This window comes from Ammospiza caudacuta, chromosome 1 (assembly GCF_027887145.1).
Source record: "Ammospiza caudacuta isolate bAmmCau1 chromosome 1, bAmmCau1.pri, whole genome shotgun sequence".
Taxonomy (NCBI): Eukaryota; Metazoa; Chordata; class Aves; order Passeriformes; family Passerellidae; genus Ammospiza; species Ammospiza caudacuta.
This window is the reverse complement of record NC_080593.1, coordinates 118,398,948-118,418,904: the sequence shown is the minus strand read 5'-3', so window position 1 is coordinate 118,418,904 and position 19,957 is coordinate 118,398,948. Positions and strand designations below refer to the sequence as shown.

The 19,957-nt window shown below is 33.7% G+C and overlaps 1 protein-coding gene across 6 annotated transcripts in view; it reads left to right on the top strand.

The window, feature by feature from the left end:
- ASPH (aspartate beta-hydroxylase) overlaps positions 1-19,957 on the top strand; it is a 111,780-nt gene that overhangs the window by 29,911 nt on the left and 61,912 nt on the right. For 5 of the 6 annotated variants that reach the window (XM_058804323.1, XM_058804318.1, XM_058804311.1 and 2 more), the window contains 8 exons: positions 9,091-9,180; positions 10,692-10,766; positions 11,259-11,420; positions 13,035-13,094; positions 14,660-14,716; positions 15,232-15,276; positions 16,058-16,093; positions 19,282-19,320. In XM_058804323.1, the coding sequence (XP_058660306.1) occupies positions 9,091-9,180; positions 10,692-10,766; positions 11,259-11,420; positions 13,035-13,094; positions 14,660-14,716; positions 15,232-15,276; positions 16,058-16,093; positions 19,282-19,320 (564 nt within the window). The remainder of the gene's footprint in view (positions 1-9,090; positions 9,181-10,691; positions 10,767-11,258; positions 11,421-13,034; positions 13,095-14,659; positions 14,717-15,231; positions 15,277-16,057; positions 16,094-19,281; positions 19,321-19,957) is intronic. The other variant, XM_058804334.1, reaches the window with a different exon arrangement.

Here is a 19,957-nt window from a genome sequence, read left to right as displayed (position 1 = left end):
TGCCCTGGACATTGCTGTCTTGGAAAACCAAGTGGTTTGCACCCATCTTGCTTCAGCATAATTGGGGCTGACAAGTAAGACTTCCCTGTGCTGTAGGGATTTCCCTTTTAGGGATCATGATCAGGTGGGAATCAAGATGTAGCAGGATTTTGGTCTTGTGATTATTGCTTAATACTAATGCTTTAAAATATATTATTTTACATACTTCTCTTGTGAGCAGATCTATTAATATGTTAAAGTTTACATGTTTTATATAGTTATGTCATGATTGAAAATATGCTGAGAACTTTAGTGCTATTCATTCCATAAAAGCAGATTGAAACAAAATTACTACTTGTGTGAATATTTAACAAGTGAAATAACAGTAACAGTAACAAGCTATTTTGTAATCTTTCAACATAGTGAATATAGGTCAATTTTAAAAATAATTTGAAATATCTGTATGATAATTGTTGTGCATATTGCTACTTGCAAAATTTTACAGTTTTTTTGTCAACATGTGCTTTTAAGAATATATTAAAATATCCAGGAGTGTTTAATTTTAATATGAAAAGTGGGCAGGGGTGTAAATTTAAATATGGCTTTGTGCAACTTTCTGAGTACATTTTATTGTTTATATTTTCACTGATGATGTAAATGAAAGTTGGAGTCTGTTTTTCCTTTTATATGAAAAAAAGTTATTCTTCCATACACTGCTTAGAAATAGTAAGACCGAATAATGATTTTAGTCAAGTTAGAGCTCTGGACTTCAGCAATGACGGTAATCTATGAGGGAGGAGCTCAAAAAGACTCATATCCCAGGTATGAATTTGTAAGGAAATTAATCTTGAGCCTGTATTTTCACTGATTAACCTTTTTTAAAACAATTTTGTCCATAATGTCAACACTTGGTATTTTGAAAACATGCAGTATAGAAGTTAGATGCAAGGTGATTACAGTGACTTTACATTTAAATTCTTTAATTTTATTATTTCATTTTTTTAGTATAGGCTATTAGAGTATTGTTTGTTTTTCCAGGTTAAATGTTTATATATGCCACAGTTTAGGTAGGTACTGTTTTCTGGAAATCTAAGCTCATGGTGCAGACGTTCAGTGTAGGTGTTTTGTATGTCTGAATGAGAAGCCTAGTGTTGAGACATAAGAATATCTCTTCTCATTTAATAAGATTATGTATGAGTTTAAAAATACATAGTTACTGTATCTTTTCAGCTTTTCTTTACTTTCTAGTTGGCTTTTAGATAGCAATTTACATGATTTTTGTGTTTAAAATTGCTGTGTTTGTGGGATTTTAATCTTAATCCACAGCATCATGATAGTGATAATCCAGTCTCTTTTAATGGTATTAAAAAGATGAAGCTAAATGTTATTTGTATTTTTGGAAAGCTTCTGCCTCTATGCCTCTTGTGATACGAGCTATAAATTATAGTACAATCAAAAGGCTGACTGCTGTCAGTTTGTTAGCTACAATGGTAAAAGACTAACAGTCTTAAGGAGTCTGAAGTAATGCAGTTAAGTATTTTAACTAATGAACTGGTAACTGCTTTTTAGTCCTGAATAATACCTTTGCCAAAACATTTATTTTCCTTTGGATAAAGAAACATATGTTGTAATTTATTGTAAGAAAACAGTTAGTTTATATACTCTACAGTACCTGTGTACTTGAAGGCCTTTTGAGTTAACATGTTTATAAAATATTTATAAAATTTTATAGAAGCATAAATTAGTGCATTTAAGAGGGAACTGGCAAATACTTTGCAGAGAAATCGGAGGGGGGTGTTGGTTATAATTATGTGTCAGCACTTGTCTGGAGAGAACTGACCAATCTCAAAGTCAAGATGCTTCACAAGTAACATCTGGTAATGTGGTACTTTTCTTTGCTTAGTCTTTCACATCAGTACTTGTGATGGTCCTGCAACTGAAGTTGCTTTATTTCTAATGAGTTAATATTTTGTATTTTTCCGTAGCATTATGGTGTGCTATGTAAAGTAAACTTTTTACATAAGATGGCAGGTTGGAAAATTTAATGTCAGGTTTATTAAATACCACAAATATGCTCATAACCTATTTCCATTTTGCAACTAATTAGGTGAGGAGCCAGGAGGGGTAGCCAAGAAAAAAACTAAACTCAAAGGTATTTTTCATGTTCTTTTTCATGCGGAACTTTATGCGGATAAGGATGAATGAAGCGCATGTGCATTACAAATACCAACTGTGGGTTATAATGTTTACTAATACAAGCTATGTTGGCTAAATATTTTCTAATGGTGCAGCAAATATTGTTCTTGCTATTTCTCAGTATTTTCTTTTACTACTGATTGAAATTCAGTGGCAATGCGAGCGCTTTCCTAACTAGAAATGATATTTTGTTCGTGTGGATTTTTTTTACAACAAATGTCTTGTTTGGATTGTAAGTAGTTTATGATAACCTGATATTCTGCATGTTTTTAAGTAATATGTTGCTCCATATGAAATCCTCTTTGTTATCTTCCATGAATTCATAATACCATTACTATATTGTAATTGGCCTTGAGTGCCTTAATTCTTCTAAGGCTGTACTTTAATAGTTTCATCTATTTTTTTTCCTGTGAGAATTGAAATTTAGGCAAAGTCCAATAACTTCCCCTTTAATACTATTTGCAGGATTGATTGCAACATTTTCTGAAAGCTTAGCATGGGATAGCTGCAACCAATTTGTGCCATATATTTGTTTATAATTACATTGCTTTATGAACAGATCATAGTGTTGACGACAAAAAAAGCTAATTAGCAACAGCAAACACCAAGGTACCAGGTGTACTTCAGGTGTGTAGCTTTTTATATCTGCTCAGTTATCTCTGGGCAGCATGAGGCTATGGAAGCAGTCTCTATGTTACATTAACCACATATAGACTGCAAGGTGTTTTTTCCTGGCAGTATATGAAAAATGCATGCTATTCACCATACGAACCTTCATGAAGAAAAAAGTATATTTGCTTAGGAAAGTTTGCTGGTCATTCCAGTGTGGCTTTTCTCAGCATCTTGCATCAAGTTGAAATTTTTAGCATTTGTTCCACATTGTGCTTGGTATAACTTGGTTGCAAACTGCGTGTTTCAGAGACTGTAATAACTGTCACTTAGCAATTCTTTCCTGAGTTTTGGATTATGTTTCAATGTTTGATATGAGAATAAATAAATGAGAATAAATAAATATTTTGAATGTTTTATGTCAAAAGCCATTTGGAAGGAAGTATGATGTCATTCCCTTTAGACCGAACTATGTAATTGAATTGTTCACTCCACAGAAACATTACACAACAGCTAGAGGCAGAGTTTTGTGAGAAAGTCTGAATAAAAATAGAGCTGTTAATATGTAAAAGTCATTATTACTTCCTTAATAATATGGGAGTATTAGTTTCAAAATTAAATACAAATATTGCATACAGATTTAATGAAAAATCTCTGAATTTTAATGAATTAAAATTCCTTATTCTAGAGAATAAGGAATTTGTCAATATCAGTAGAGAATTCTACTGATATTGACAAATATTTTCAGAACTATGGCAAAATGGAAGTAAATATTGAACATTAAACATATTGAACATAAATTTCAAGGCTTCTGTTCTGATTGTTCTTATAACATATTATCTGTATACCCTGTCACAGCCAAATGTGAATTGAACTAGAGAAGCATAAGTGACACAACTTCAAAAGTAAAATAAAGAAAAAAATGTTTATGATAACTGAAAAACAAAGTTGTAAGAACCAACCAATTTACAATTATTGCTTTGATTTATTTCACTGAGTTTAGTCTAACCCAGCTAACTTTTTTGGACTTGATTTAATTCATCAGGACATTGCTGTTTGTTATTACTTGTACTTCTCAATATGTACTTCAGTTACCTTTTTTAAGTCTTTGCTTAATATGAGGTAGCAATATCAGTAAACCATTGTATTATAAATTTGTGTGATAACATTTATAACTGTTGCGCTGTTGTCAAAGGTTCAAAATTTATTCTGATTTTCATGCTCACAGGCAAAAGTGGTTTTGGCATTCTGCAGAAGTCAGCAGCAAGATAATAGAGGCATGGTTTTCTCTAGATTAACACTTCATTTGGATGCCGCTGGAGTATAAGCCAAGGTTATTTGCTGGCTGCATGGTGTGGGATGTTCCTAAAAGTTTAAAACTAATTTGTTTAAATTGCTTAAAGCTTAGGAGTTAACTATACAAGTTTAAATCTAACAAACATTAAATAATAATTTTATCAAAGCTTTTACATGGCTGTTCATAAGATGTTTTTTGGCCTAAGAATGGTTCTCTTATTGAACATTTCCTCTTTTTTAAATGAAAAACTAAAAAGTAAAAGAAGCTATTAAAGAATCACTCAAGAAGTTAAGGGAGAAGCAGGAATCCAAAAAGGAGGAAAATGAAGAAGAAAAAAAGAAAACCAGGAAAGGAAAAGATGCCACTGATCGAAAGGACAAGAGAGCTGTTGATATGAATAAATTAAAGAAAGATTCTGACAAGGCTAAAAGAGACAGAGGAAAGGAAAAAGGCCTAGACAAAAGTATGAAATCCAAGGAGACTACAAAAAGATCAGCCAGTGAAAAGGATGGCACCATTCAGGTGGGGAAAAGACAAAGAAACAAAAAAGATAGTTAAAAGCCAATCCAAGGAAGACAAGAAAGAAAAGAAATAAACAAGAGTTCCTGTTCTGCTAATGAGGAACAGACCTCAAGAATGTAAAATTCAGCATATTATATGAATGTAGTAAAAATGGCAATAAGAAAATAATGTTTTCTGGAAATACGTGTGAACAAAGGCTATATATAATATTTTTTTAAAAACTGTTCAGTGTGTACTGATATTATAAACACAAAGCAGAAACATCTGCTGTGAAACTCAAGTATGTACATATGTTAATGTGCCTGGCTACCAATGTGTATTGAAAACATTCAAATGTCAGATTGATGCCAGTTACTTCAAGTCTACTCTAAATATGGGTTTGGGGTCTTGTGATTGTTTCTTTTTCTTTCCTTGTTTACTTGTATTTGCTTGATGTGGAGATGAAAGTTGAATGTTCTATATGAAATGCAAGTTTAAAAGCATTATTAACAGGCTTATCTGGACACATGTAGTGGAAACTCATACGATATTTCTATTTCACAGAAACAACCAAGAGGTGCATTAATGGACTGTAGTGTCCATTATTAACCCAATAAATGTAACTTATTCTCTGCCAAATTCTTTCCCTGAGGAAACTGGGTTTTTTTCCTGAAAAAACTATTTTGTACAAAAATAGTCAAACCAACTTCAGAGTTGCACTTTATTGTGAGACCTTAGGGTGCAGTCAATCAAAATGTTCCTACATTTTGTCTTTTGATCCCATGACAATATGTTTCTGGTATTCTTCCATTCCCTGTTTACTTAATTATTTTATTTCTCTATATTTGTGTTGGAAATCTTGATTCATTATCACATTTTTTATTTAACTGTGTCCTGATTTTTTTCCAAGTTTGACAGTCTTTTGGTAAGGAATACTGATGAAAATTAGGCCATCTATTTCATCATTGATCAGTATTGTTGTATTCCAATTACATGTAAGATGTGATATGCTAGTACTACTCTATTCTGGTTGAACTTGTTTAGAGAACAGCTTGGATATTTTGCAACTATTATCTTCTTCAACACTTTCAAGTGCATGATGCTTCTATAAGCAAAATCTTGTGTTAGTTTGTTCTTACAGCTTCTGTATTTTCAGCATCAATGAAGGATTTATTCAGCAGTCTCATTAGAGTAAATAAAGTTGCAAAAACATTTCTGCAGAGATAATAGAGAGATTTCAGAATATTTTGAATCTATGGTTGCTGTCAAGTTTATCTAGAAATTAATATTTTCCAAATAAATTTGAAAGCAAGTATATTGTATGGAACTGCACAATATAATTACACAGGATTTAGAGCAACATTTGTAATGGAAGTTTAAGATTCTTTCTTGATGTACTGCAGTGTTAGTTTCGGGAAAACAAAACAATGGAGTGAAATTGACAATGAGTATATAAATATGCATGTGGATGGTAATTTAAGATTGAAGTCCTGAAGGTTAATTCTCTTTTTGGTTTTGCTAAAATTGTGTGTAGCAGTTGGCAATACACTTAGCTCAGCCGTTCCATACATGTGTCTGCATCATGCTTTGATCCCTAGAGTTATAAGATGTGATAATAAGGTTGAAGATGATTTGATTTTATTTTTTTTTAGAGAAAATGAAACATTCAAACAGTTGTGAAAAATAGTTCAAATTAAAGCTGTAGAAAACAGTGCAGTATCTTAAGATTCTGGCTGTGATAATTAACAGAGGTGATCTACTCTGAGGTATATTCTAAATATTTATAAATTCATGAGGAGGGAGGGAAGAGATGTGCATTGTGAACATTACAATTCCTAGCAAAAAATATGAGAGAATGAAGATCTAATAAATGCACCTTCATAATGAACATTCTCTGTTAGTTTTTGGTGATGATAGATATATTTTTTCACCCTTGCTCTGATAAGTGTTAAAATGCATGTTTGACCAGAGGAGCATTCAAATCACACTTCTCAAGGATGGTGGCACAATGATATGGTGCACATCACTTTTATTTTCTCCTGTAATGTGCCAGAACTTTTAACTGTGTGGGAGTGAAATTTCGAATGAATTGCTGTTCTGATTACCATATTGTATCTGTGACCCAAAGTTTATGGGGTTCTGGAAAGATTGGGTTGTTTTATTTTTTCTTTTCCAAAGAAAATTTTATTTGAGCAGCACTCCAGGCTATACAGACAGCCACAAAATAAAGTATTTTTGCTCCAGACATCTGTTGTCTTGTTGTATATCTCTATGAAGTATTGTCATTAAACTGAATTGCAACAAGTCACCACATTAGCTCAAAAAATGCACCAGGCAAGTAAAAGCTAAATGCAATTTTAATAAACAGAGGAGAGAAAATAATATCTTACAAAAAGTAAATTATTTGGTATAATACCTACTTGAAAGATTGAATAGAAATCAGTGTTAAGCACAGTAGACGTGTATAAAAAGCTTGAAGGTTAAATTGAGAAATGAGCAAGTGAAACAAAGACACTCTTGTTGGTTCTTTCTTCCCTGTTAAGTACCCATAGTTCTTGTTTGTTGTGGAATATTAGCTGTCTTTTGAAATGCTTTGAGTTCATTTTTGTTCATGAAGCAGAGTATGTGGTTGTCTGGATCTGAGCATGGGGGTGGCTTATTGAGGGTACAGAAACTTCTTTAAAGCAGTCTATGTGTAAAGTAACTGAACTGTGTTTGTGAAAGCAAGGTGGCTGTTTCCATGGATTCTGAAGTGTGAGAGCAGTTAATATGACTTACTGGTTTTGTCTCCATCCTAAGATGATTGTAGAAGGAAGTAACTTCTTATTCTTGTAGCCATTAATAGTCCTGCAGGAAAAGATGAATGTCTTAATAATATTTTTTAATATTCTAAGTGGGTGTTTTTTTAATGACAGAAGAAAATTGGCCAAAAATTACATGTAAATTTGGCATTTTTCTTTAGCTTCTCATTTTGACTCCTAAGTGGTAGACTCTTAGTTACACTACTTTTGGATACAGCCTAACTACCAATCTTCAAATAATTGAAATTTAAATAATGATAATATAAATGTTAAATAATTTATTTAAATAATATTAAATAATAAGATAGACCTGATTCTGTTATCCTGTCACCATTACCTGAAATAAATACATGCTTTTCCCACAATGCATAAAATATCTCTACACAAATTTGGTTTGAGACATACTAGTCCAATTTGCATTTAGATATGTTTGACTCCAATAGAAATGTGGCAATTACTATTTTTTTAATCGTACTTACTTGAAATATAATATTTATCCATTTAAGAGTTGCTCTTACAAGATTGCTAGTACTACAGGAGTGTTCATTATAGTTTAGCCTCTGCTTTCTTCATTCTATCTTTTCTGTTGGTTTTCATGTATACAACTGTTGAAAAACTAGTTTGCTTTGAGCAGTGGTGTTTGTTGAGAAGGGAGTCTTACCTTAATTGTCCTTGCATGTAGGATTATCAGCAAATGCCATTTGGAAGGGACTTTGGAGATCCTTATTCCAACATCCTGCTCAAAGCAGTGTCATTTCAGAGGAATGGCCAGGTTATTCTGGCCATTTCCCAGTGTAGTCTTTCAAACCTCCAAGGATGGGAATTTACAGTCTCTCTGTGCAGTCCTTTCCACTGATTTCAGTGTCCTCATAGAGGGGTGGGGGTTGTGGGTGTGTGAGTTTTTTCTTATGCCCAGTCTGAACCTCTTGTATAAGTTTTGTTTGAACCCTCTTAAAGGAGAGTTGAGAGGAGAATTAGTCTAATACCAACACATTCTTCACCATATGGTGTCTTAAGATGAGGCATGATCTATCACAGCTGTATCTTTATCTCCTGCCATGATGATGGTGTTGGTCATTACATTTATTGATTGCTTTCTTTTCATTGTGTTTTGATCTAGAAAGAGACTGTGGTATAGATAGTCACAATCTTCGTGATAAAATTTCATCAGTCATACTTTTTTAATAGTCATTTAGTTGTCAAACTAATCTTAATCAAGTCTTCTAAGATGTAGACATGAATTTAAAGTAGTTCTTATTCTGTGCAACTTTTTGTAAAGTTCAAATTGCTGCTGCGTAGAACCTGTAAAATTTATCATATAAAGCACTTTTTGCCACTTATTTTAGGGCAAAACCAGAGAGAAACAGAGAGAAAAATTTGCTGCCTGTTTTTTTACTGGATACTGAATAAATTTTGGAATACCATAGTCATTTGTTCAGTTACTTTGAAATAAAAGCAAGTGCTTAAATTTGTCCCTTTTTACCTCCTCATTCTATGTTTGTCTTCTAAACATCTTTGTTTACTATCTGAATATGCTTTAGTCTTTTTGTATATCACTGTATATTATGACAACCCTGTAATTGTGATTGTTTGAATGCATTTTTGCAGAGTGTAACATAAGTTAATTTAATTGAAAGAACTTTCTTATGTTATAACTGAATCGTTTCAAAAAGGGCATAAAGTTAACTTTATAACTGAAAAATGCAGGCCTTAAAGAAAGATCTGTCCCAGCACAGCCAGCATCATCAGAATCTGAGGAGACTGTCCAGCCTGCTGAAAAGTCGTATGTTGAATCAGGTAAGACCTTTTGTCAATTTTAGGCAAAACAAAAGACATGAGGCTTCATTTGAACTATAGTTCTGTGTCATTAGCATGCAAACTCTTTTCTAGATTTTGTGTTGCTTATTTACTGAAGTTTATTTAACAGGAATCATTGTTTATAACTTCGTATAAATCACTGACCGTGAAAATTGAAAAATGTCATGGTTACCATTGTAGATGTATCAGATCAGAATAACTTTCTGATGATGTATGGTTGTGGTTTAGATTGATTTCCAACTTATATCCAGCCAGAATAACAGCAAATTCTTCACCTTAAAAAGAAACAAAACCCTCTCAACAACCAACTTAGTAAGATAATAAAGTATTCACTTTTCTGCTAAAACTACTATATAAAAAAACTAAAGATTAATATATAATAAATACAATAAATGGAGCTCCTACTGTTAAAAAATTAATCTAAACATTTTTAAAGCCCTATACTATTAGTGGAATGTATTAAAATTAAGTGGGATTCAAGAAGAAATATTTAACGTGTCACATTTCACATGAGTGATTTGCATTAGTGTTATTCAGAGAGTAGATGGTTTTCTGGGTTATTGAAGAGGCTTATCCTTTGTGATGTTTATGTGAACCTGGTACATAAATATATAAATCTAGAGCATATGGCCAGTGAAATCTATGGAATATAGATTTTGCTTCAGAAGACTTGCATTACTTTTCTTAGGATGTCAATTATAAAATATATCAAGACATGGTTTCCTGTTTGAGTGGGTTTTTTTGTATGTGTGTGGTTTTTGGTTTTGTGGGACCGTTTTTTGTAACTGGTGCCATTTTGGATCCTTATTTGAAAATGCAGCTGTTACCTGGTTTACAGCTTTTTTTGTCAGATGTGTCATTGTAGGGTTTCTCAATGTTAATTTCAGGACATTTATATGAAGACAACACTTCATACAAATTCCTATTATGTCCTGAGCTGGTGTGTTGGATGGCAATCACTTGTCCATGAAACCAGTTTGTGATTTCTCCTGGCAGTTCGTAGCAGAACAAGACCTTGATACTGTAATGTATCTATTTTCCCTGTTTATAAAGTTGACAGGACCCTACTTCTGCAACTCACATTTTCTTGTCAAATATGACTTCCTAGTGCTGCTGCCTAAATTGTAGGAAGGTAATGGATGAAAGTGTTAGTAAATTAATTCCTTAGAAGACAGTTCTTGGTTTGAATAGTTACTTGAAGTTGTTACTGAAAAATATATGTGCAAAAAATGCAGTGTAGATAAATTCTTCCAATTCATCTTCAGGTGGACGAATCTGATGTGATTGTTGCATTTCTATATTGGAGAATAAGCAAGACAAAGTTGTTTTTCTAATTGTGTGAGTTGCAGAGGTTCAGCAGGTCAGTCTCTAGGGATCTTTGTGAAAGGGATTAAGAACATTATGGAGCCTACTAAAAGCTGCAAGCCTTGAGTTAATGTTTAGATTTTGCCTTTTGCGCTTATCTTCACTGCAATTTATAATCCTTTTAGAGCACAAGACTGCTGACATAGAATTGGAAGAGGAAATTCAATCTATTCTTCATGAAGCTCTCCATTCCCATCCTGGTAATGCATTAACACTTAGCAATCACTGAAGAGTTTATAAATACTGCCATAGGCTCGATGAATCTCAGAGTCTGGTTTTGGTATGCACTTAAAGTACTTTTGCCTGCATAAAACATTCAAATCCACTCATTTGTCACTTTCAAAAAAATTCAGAAAGTTCAGTCACCAAATCCTAAAACTGTGTCTTCTTACCCAGACTTGTTTGGCAGTAATAGCTTCAATCATTTATTTAACAAAAGCTTCCTCAAAACACTGTATAGAGGGCAAGAGTGGACAGAGCAGAGTTGGCCTTTATTGTGGGCAAAGAAGGTCCTGGCAAGTTGTGTTTATAATGCTGGACTGTGCAGATAAGTTTTCTGTAACTCCCCATTCCCTTTGAAGACTAGCTGGAAAGCACAAAGGGTGTACTGAGGACTGAATATTTGCTGGTAATAGAATATACCAAAGAAAATGTATTCAATTTATTCACTAACAATCTACATTGTTGGTTAGGAGAAAGACATGAAGATATAGATGAAAGTGTAAATGACCGGTGGCAAGCAAAGGAAGAAATACATGGAGAAACTTTTGACGCTCCTGCAACAGATGACATGCTCAGAGAATTTGAGACTGAAATTTCAGAAGCATATGAGACACCAGACTCAGTTCAGAAAGGTATCTGAATGACTAAATACATTTTAAATAAATCTGTAAAAGAAAACAAATGAAAATGTGTCTCATTAAAACCTGGACTTGTAATTTCTGCTTAAAGCAGAGCCTTAGGAAGTGCGAACCACAGCATTATTTAGCAAATGCATATATTTTAAGTCAAAATGGGATATTTTAATGCTATGTGTTTTGCAATCCAGGTAACTGTACATTATTAATTGCTACTCTGTGGGCTTTCAACAAAGTTATTCTGTGCTCCAATATGCATACCTCTCCCCAAGAGAGGCATGAATATAATCATGTAGAATGGTTTTGATTGAAAGGGACTTTAAAGATCACCTGGTTGTAACCCTTCTGACATGAAGGACACCTTTCTCTAGACCAGATTATACCAAACCCCATCTAGCCTGGCCTTGAACACTCCAGAAATGAGTCATTCACAGCTTCTCTGGGCCGCTGTTTTCTGAAGCACTGTTCCAGTGCTTCCTCACCCTCACAGTGAAGAATTTTTACTTTGTATCTAATCTAAACCTGCTCCCTTTCAGTTCAAAGCCAGAACTCCTTTCCTATCAATACATGACCTTCTAAAAACATCCCTCTTCAGCTTCTTTGTCCCTTTAAGATACTGAAAGGCTGCAATTAGGACATCCCAGAGTATTTTTTCCTCCAGGCTGAACCCCAGTTCTCAGCCTTTTTTCACTTTCGGAGACGCATTCCATGTCCAGTCTTTCATGTACCAGACCTCCAAGTGCTTCTTGGTGGGGCTGCTCTCAATCTGTTCATTCCTCATCAGTAAAACCTGTATGGAGTCTGCTTCTGGACCTTTTGGTGTATTAAACTAAATTTGATAGTTTATTAAAACAGTCTTTTCTATATTTTATTCTCATTCTCCTTTCATTCAGATATGGCTCCCTAAGAGCATTAATTATATTTAAGTCCTGCAGAGATGAAGACATCATATAAAGATGCTCATATCTTGTCACCTTGGGGCATTGACTGGATAATGAAAATTGAAGTCAAAATATTAAAGCAGAGTTATATGATCTAAATCCAACTAGGGGGAAATTTTTCTGAATGCTCTTTTTTTGTACTGTTGAAATTTTTACCTATCTCTTGATACCTTTTGATAAAACCCATGTAATCAATGTCATATAAAAGCTGTGATGTCTGGAAGTGCACTGAGATTGTTTCTTCACAATCAAACTCTTTAGTCCGGGTCTATTAAAGCTCCTTGTTTCTGTATCTCTCTTGCTCATCCACAGCACAAGTCAAAGTAGAAGACTAGAGGAGAAATTCAAATTCCATTTACTTTGAATCTTTGCAATTAAGAAGGCAAAGTGAACATATTCTTCTTTCCTCCAGTTTATTCAGAAATTTCTGTGGAGAGTCATCTTTTTTTGAGAAAATGTGTATAGAGTTTATTCATATATACAAATTCTCAATATTGTATATAAATGAAATAGTAACTTTTTTTCAGTCTATGTATACATATCTTGCTGCTATTAGGGGAAATTTGCTTAGAATACAGCTTGTTCTTACATAATATCTGTTAGAGGGTTTGTGTTATTGTTTATTGATTTTAAAAATGTTAAAATTTGTGCAAATGTATTTATTTCTCAGATGCTGATCCTATGGTGGAAGATGTTGGAGTAGTGGAGTCTGAATCATATGAAATTCCAGGTATCATTTTGTTTTTTGGTACTCAATAATAATGGTTTTCTGCTTCAATATAACAAATTATACGAGAGAGAAAAATAGAAAAGGTTAGACTGGTTTAGAAATAGATAATTTTGAATTTGGGTTTTTTTCTCTCAATTAATAGTTGTTATTGTCATGGAGAATTTTACTTTGGGATGACTTTATCATACTTGCTGTTGAAAGTCTTTATTACAATTAACAGGTGACAGGTGTGGAAACTTTGCTTTCATTGGTGCAAAAACATTTTATTTACTATGTGTTCCTGGCTATTGCGTGTTATTGGGGACTGGGTAGGCAAGTGGTCTGTGGTTGTACAGTCTGAAAAGAGAGAATGAGATTTATTGCTTATATTGTCTTCAGACAGTCTGTATTACTAAGGTTCTTCTAGAATATTTTTGGCATTAGGAGCATCCAGGTTTTTGTACCTTTCCTTCTGGACTGTTTGTTCTTTGTGACTGACTCTGCTGTCAGAGAGTGATTCAACACCAAGGATGTAATTCTGAACTATCCTTGTTCTGTCTTTCTGCACATCTTAATTAATCTTGAAAGCTTTTTGAAATTTGGCTTGGACTAATCTGATTACCTTATAGTCATCTTGATGTTATGCTTGATACCATGTACAATGGCATTAGCTCATCTTTCCCATTATGAAGAAGCATTAAGTGGATATTGCAATTTCCCTACTGTCTTATAAGTGTTTTCTTCAGGATTCTAACCATGTTTCTTTACAGTATGGACAGTCTCTTGCATTTACATTAGGCATTGATTTCTATTTGTACTAGGCTTCTTACGTTTGATTCAGTGTTAAGACTTTGTAAAGACTCTGCAGTTGTGTTTGGTGTCACAGATGTGATGGAAAAATACTTGTATTTGTTTGATACAGCTAAAAGTGTTTATTCCAAACTGTGTGTGGGATAACTGGTTTAGAATCCAAGCTATTATACTTGCAAAGTAAAAGGATAAGCTACTCTACCTTCACTATTGTGTTTTCTCAGGTGTGTCATAGCGAGTATATTAACACCATTGAAAAAAATTGTAATTATATAGGAAAATAACCCCCAAATTTAGCCAGGTAATGAAAGGAAGTAAATTGGTCTAAATAGGAGATGCCAAAAATAAAGTATGTATTTTGCAAGGTCAGTTTCTGATTCATATCTTCATATCTTCTATAGATCCATCACCAAGTGACCCTCCTGCACATTAGTAAAGAAGATAGTTTGCAATTTTGAAGATGGAGGATGTTTGCATTTTTTATTCATATAAATATTAAAAAATACTGATGCAGACCAATGGTCTTGTTGGTCTAGTTTACCTCCAGAGAGTATAGCAGAAGGCCGGAAGAGAGAGTAGCCCAACACCTTCCATTAGATTGCCATGTGTCAAGTTGCAAGTGTCAGTATATAAAGTTTTAGTTTTTCAGTTTTCAGCTAAGGAGCTACATTTAGCCATTGATGGACTCATTTTGGATACAAGTTAAAACAATGAAATATTAGACATATTTAATATCCTAATTTCAAGATATTTATTAGTTTATATTTAATTTACAGCTATAGATGATTATGTTGCAGATTTGGAAGAGAGAGTAAGCGATCCAGACACTCCAGGTTTGTAAATCTTCATTACTTCAAATGATAATATAATCACTCTTTTTAAAATGTGCTACAAAGTTATGTGTCATATTGACTGTTTCTTCACAGTTTTATTTTCAAAAGGTTTTTAGATAGTTTAAAGTAGGCCTGAGTTTTATGCCACTATGTTACCATTACATTTGTGAGCATAGCACTCCATGATTCCAATCTACAAATACTTAGACAAATATTTTGTTCTGTCAGGAGTTTCCCAGTCTAATCAGTGGACTGGTTATCCAACACCTTCTTATATTCCTAACTTTAGGCCTGAATACAAATATGCATAAACTTGTTTTTTTATGGTGTAGTTCCTGGCTGTAAATTTAATAATTTAGCTGTCACTTTCGAATAAGATATTGTAGTATTAAATCAGTATGATTGTTTATTTCATTTTTGAGCTAAATGCATCACCATGTTAAGCTCTCTTGTGCTATTTAGCTGCTTCATGAAAATTCAATTGAAAAATAAAATATTAAATATTTATATTTAAGGTGACTCTGAGATAATGCCAGAAGATGCTGTGGAACATTATGCAGGTACAGTCCAAGGTCTTCTTTCTTTTTATTGAAGATTCACTGAATTTTGGCCCCAAACCAAGACAATCACATACCAAAAAAAAAGACAAACCAAACCAACCAATCAAACAAAAAAAAGCACAACAACACACAAGACTTTGGAGCTTCTAGGTAATATTTTTTCAGAATGTAAATTAAAAATGTAGACATAATAACTTCCTAAGGAAATGATGCTAAAGCCTGCATGAGTACTACATCATTGTAATGTCAGCTAAATGGGCTGAATAATATTTTGAGGGTTGAATTTCCAGGAGAATGGGTATTGGTATTTTAAATTGTATAGAAGTGATTTTGTGGATAAAAAATAATTTAAATATGCCAGAGATTATGTTGTTAGTGTGATGTCAAGAGGAAAGTAGTATCTCTAAGTTTGTTAAAAAGTGAGTAAACCATAACAAGTAGATGCCAAAATTACTCTGTAGAAGTTAGCTATATATATATATAAATGATTTATAAATAATTCAGAATCAAAATATTTATGAACCGTATAAGAAAGCTGGTGATATTGCTTTCTTTTTTAAATCTATCTTTTGGTGCCAGAAAATCAATCAGTTCTTCTACAGGATCTGTTAGAAATCTTCACCTTTGCACTTTTATTAACTTGATTACTGTATGAGCTACTATAGTTTCAATGGTTTTTTTTTTAACTGAATAATCTTGTCACTGTATTGTATTGTTTATGTGTCTTTATTGTCTTAAAATTCCATTAATTTTCCTGCTCATTTTTCTTTTTTTTAAACAGAGGATAAAGTGCATGAAGATTACAGTGAAGACCAAGGTATGACAGTTGCTATATTTAGTGAAATTACAGGATCAAAATCCTTTGTTAATATGCAAGTGGAATTAATTAAAAAAAAATTCCTATGCTGCCACATTACTTTGCAAGTTCTCAGCTAAGATTTTGGGTTGTCTGTTCAAACTCCCTGTGTTTGTAATCAGTCAATCAATCAATCTTTTAACACTGGTCCAAGTGTAGAGTATGCATACTCATTATATTCCCATGCTGGTCCTAATGCCATAGTTTGTACATATGTGGAAGAAGAATGTTGAAGGTTTTGCCATGCCTTTTTCCTTGTGAAACCCTGCCCAGGTCAGATGTGGTTTATTGCATCTGTTTAGCTCAGTATCACCTTTTCATCTTGTCTGTCACTACCAGTTCTTTGGGAATTACCATTTTAGTATGATTTGGTTGATGATTTGGTAATGATTGCTGAGACCAAATCAAAAGTAAACAAGAAGAACAGTAGTCACAGACTTGAAACAAAGGTGTGTGATTGTGATTCCTGTTGTGATATCCTTCTGGAGACTACCACCTTCAAAAGAGTTAAACCATTAAGACACTCTTGTTTATTTCCCATGTTTATGTAACCTGAGCAAAGGACAGGATTTCTACAAAATATTTGCAACAGAAAACCTTGAGGTGCATTCTTTGTTATCAGGAGGTAAATTCCAACATCCTCCTTTGGGACAGAAGTCAAAATTCCATTGAAAGACTTTCAATGGCCCAAAGGTGTAATTAATCCTTAGCTGTGTCTTTCTCAGTGTGCAGAAAATAATTATTTACCTCAGTGATGGTGCCCTTGACAAAATGCCTCAGCAGTAATAGGATAGAAAAGCAAGTGACTCTAGGTTTTTCCCAGGGCTTATTTTTTACTTGCTTTTCCAGGACATAGTTATTTTATGATCAGTTCCTAATCAAGAATTACTTCTCTTGCTTCTCACACCTTGATATGAAGAAGTGCAACTTCTAATCTTTACTTTTCATGCTCTTTCATATGTAGTGGTAACACAAACAGAAAATGCTTCCATGCCCTTGTGAAGAGACATCTGTATCTCCTTTTTGACAAAGTTGATCAGGAAGGTCACAAAGTAATTTGCATCAGCTTTTTTTAAAATCAGTTCCAAAAGCATTTAATATTCTGCAGTCTCTTCTGGCACGCCAATACAATAACAGTGAATCACTGTATTTTGTGACTCACAAAAATACAGTGATTCATTTACTTCAGGAAGCAGCAGTGCCTCTCTGGACTGTAATGAGAGTTTTAAATAGTATCAGATAAATCCCCCTACACTTTCTTTATTCTTGCCACTCTTCTGATTTGGACAATAAGGAGAATAGGAACTTCCATTCTTTTTCTCAAAAGGAAATTGTAAGGTAGCATGTGACTGTCAAAAAAAACTATTATTCTTCGCTATTAAATTGTCAGGCTTCTTTATGTAGTAGATTATTTCCACAGTTCAACATAATCCATGGAAAACTGCTTTCCTCTTGATAAAATTTGCCTTTTCACAACATAATTTTACCTTGCTTTTAAGTTCCACCTTGAAGGCATTCTGGTTGTGAGAGAAAGCACAATGCATCCTTTGTACTTTTTAGAAGAATTTTATTTCAGAGCTCCAGCCTGGAGCAGTGGAGAAGAAAAAGACCAGTGAGATGAGGCTGCCTTTCTGTCACACACCATTTTTTTCCTTCTCAGTTCAGTCTGAGTGCAGTCCATGGAGTTTCAGGGCATGTTCACGTTCATGTGCTAGACACCATTTTAGCAGTTGCACCTGTTTTTCATCCCTTTTGTCTCTAGGCCCATCTTTCTTGTACCTTTTGACATGGTTTTGGTTGGATTGAAAGTGAAACAGCTTTACTTTGTTTTTGGGGAAGAGCGATTTTGGTTCCGTTTTTCTGAAGTGAAAGAATGCTTGGAAGCCATAGTGGAGATCTGAAATCCTTGCTCTCAAATGTGAAGCTTGTGTTTTTGGCATGGGCTCCAAAATTGCAGTTGAACCCCACAAGAAGATTCACATAAAAGCCTTCAGATGCAGTTGTCTGTGAAATCAGCAGAAGTACTGCTTTGAGTCAATTTCTCTTCCCCATTTCTATCACGTGTTTCCCCTCTTTTTTTTCTGGTGAAATATTTTCTTCAATCCTGGTGCTTTCTAGAGTTCTCAAAGCTAAAGACAGTGCAAGATGATTGCTAGCCAGAGCAGTCCAATTTCTTTTGTGACTCTGGCTTTGTAAGGCTTGGTTATTAATTCACATCAGGAACTGCTCTAATAGGATCACTGTAATCACATCACTGAGGTTATTGCTAATGCTAAAAATTCTTTAGTGGAAATAAGTGCCCACAGGAGGGTGTAAATGATTGATCATAGCATTTGGAATACAAGAACTCAGTTATTGTACATAATTTCCAGTTTGAAGAGTTTCCTACATTTTCTGGCCATGAAACTAGAGAAAGAAAGCAACCTTGAGATTTTCATTAGAAAGAAAGAGTTCTGGATGTTTTTTTAAGGATATTCTATAAGAACTCTTTTTCAAAGGAGTATGGGGAGAGCCACACAACCATTAGTAACATACAACAATATCTTAAATGATACAATGATAATATAAAGGTGGACTTTTTTTTTTGTTTTTGTTAGTGTTATGTAAATGGCCTTTTTCAGATGAGGATTAGTACCTGTTAGACAATTTATTTATCCAAACTGAATGAATCTTTTTCAGTCTAAAATTCACAGTAAGTGTATATTGAAAATTCAGACAATGGATAGCATTTTGTCTATTTTCAGACATTATCTAAAATTAAATAATGAATATTCTTGATCTGCTTCTTCTTCAGAATTACAAAAATTAGACAGTGCAAAGATTAAATCTATGCAAAGGTTAAGAATGTAGAAGAATTGTAACAACTCTTCTGAGTGATAGATTTGTTATAATTGTTTTCAAAATTTCATCTCTGTGATAGAAAGTCTTGAAATTTCAGCAATATGTACACATATGGTTTGGGGTTTTTAATGTAGAATTTCTACTACAAGCTCCAGAAAGGCTTCAGGTATCTATTCCCCCAAACCAGGGAAAGTTTTTTTTAAGGCCTTTGCTTTTGTCATTAACAAAATAACTGTATGTTTAACCAAATTTTTAGAATACTTTGTGTGTATCAACCACCCAGGAGCTTTATTTTTCCTTCCTTTCAGAACCAAAACATGAAAAGCAGACTGAGACTGAAGATACAGGTATATATCTATACATATATATCTATCTATAAAAAATATTTTAGGCAAATTAGCATAAAGATAGTAGACTTAGTTTTGCTGTTTATACATATTGAAGTACACAATCTGTGTGTGAGCTTCAGTCATGCCATTGCCAGTTATGGCAAAGGTTCATTACAGCCTGTGTTGTTATGAGGTCAGATTTTTACTGTGACCTGAGAAACTTTGTTCTAATATGCCATCCTTGAGGATTCATCTTGAAGGTCTCAGCTGACACAGAGTGGGGTGTCTGAGGCTTTTAGTGAACAGCTGGACCACAGTAGTTCATCACAGACACTGCTTCTTGAAATGAGCCCTCCTCCTGATCCTGCAACCAGTGTGTAAGATCATTCAAAGTGTACAGGCTGTCAGTGCTTTGATGCAGACTTCTTGCTGGTGCATTTGTCTAATTAGTAGAAGCAATCTCAAATTATTTGTCTGCAGATTCTCTGAGTTCTGTATACTTTGTTGTCTTGAAATGCCTGCTCTTCTGAGGGTCATCTCAGACAGCTGACTGAAAAAACCCCACAATCATTTAATTTAGAAGGAAGCCAAGAAGTTCTCTAGTGTAAATAAATGGTAACAATCTGTTTTGTCACCTTTGTTATCATAATCTTAA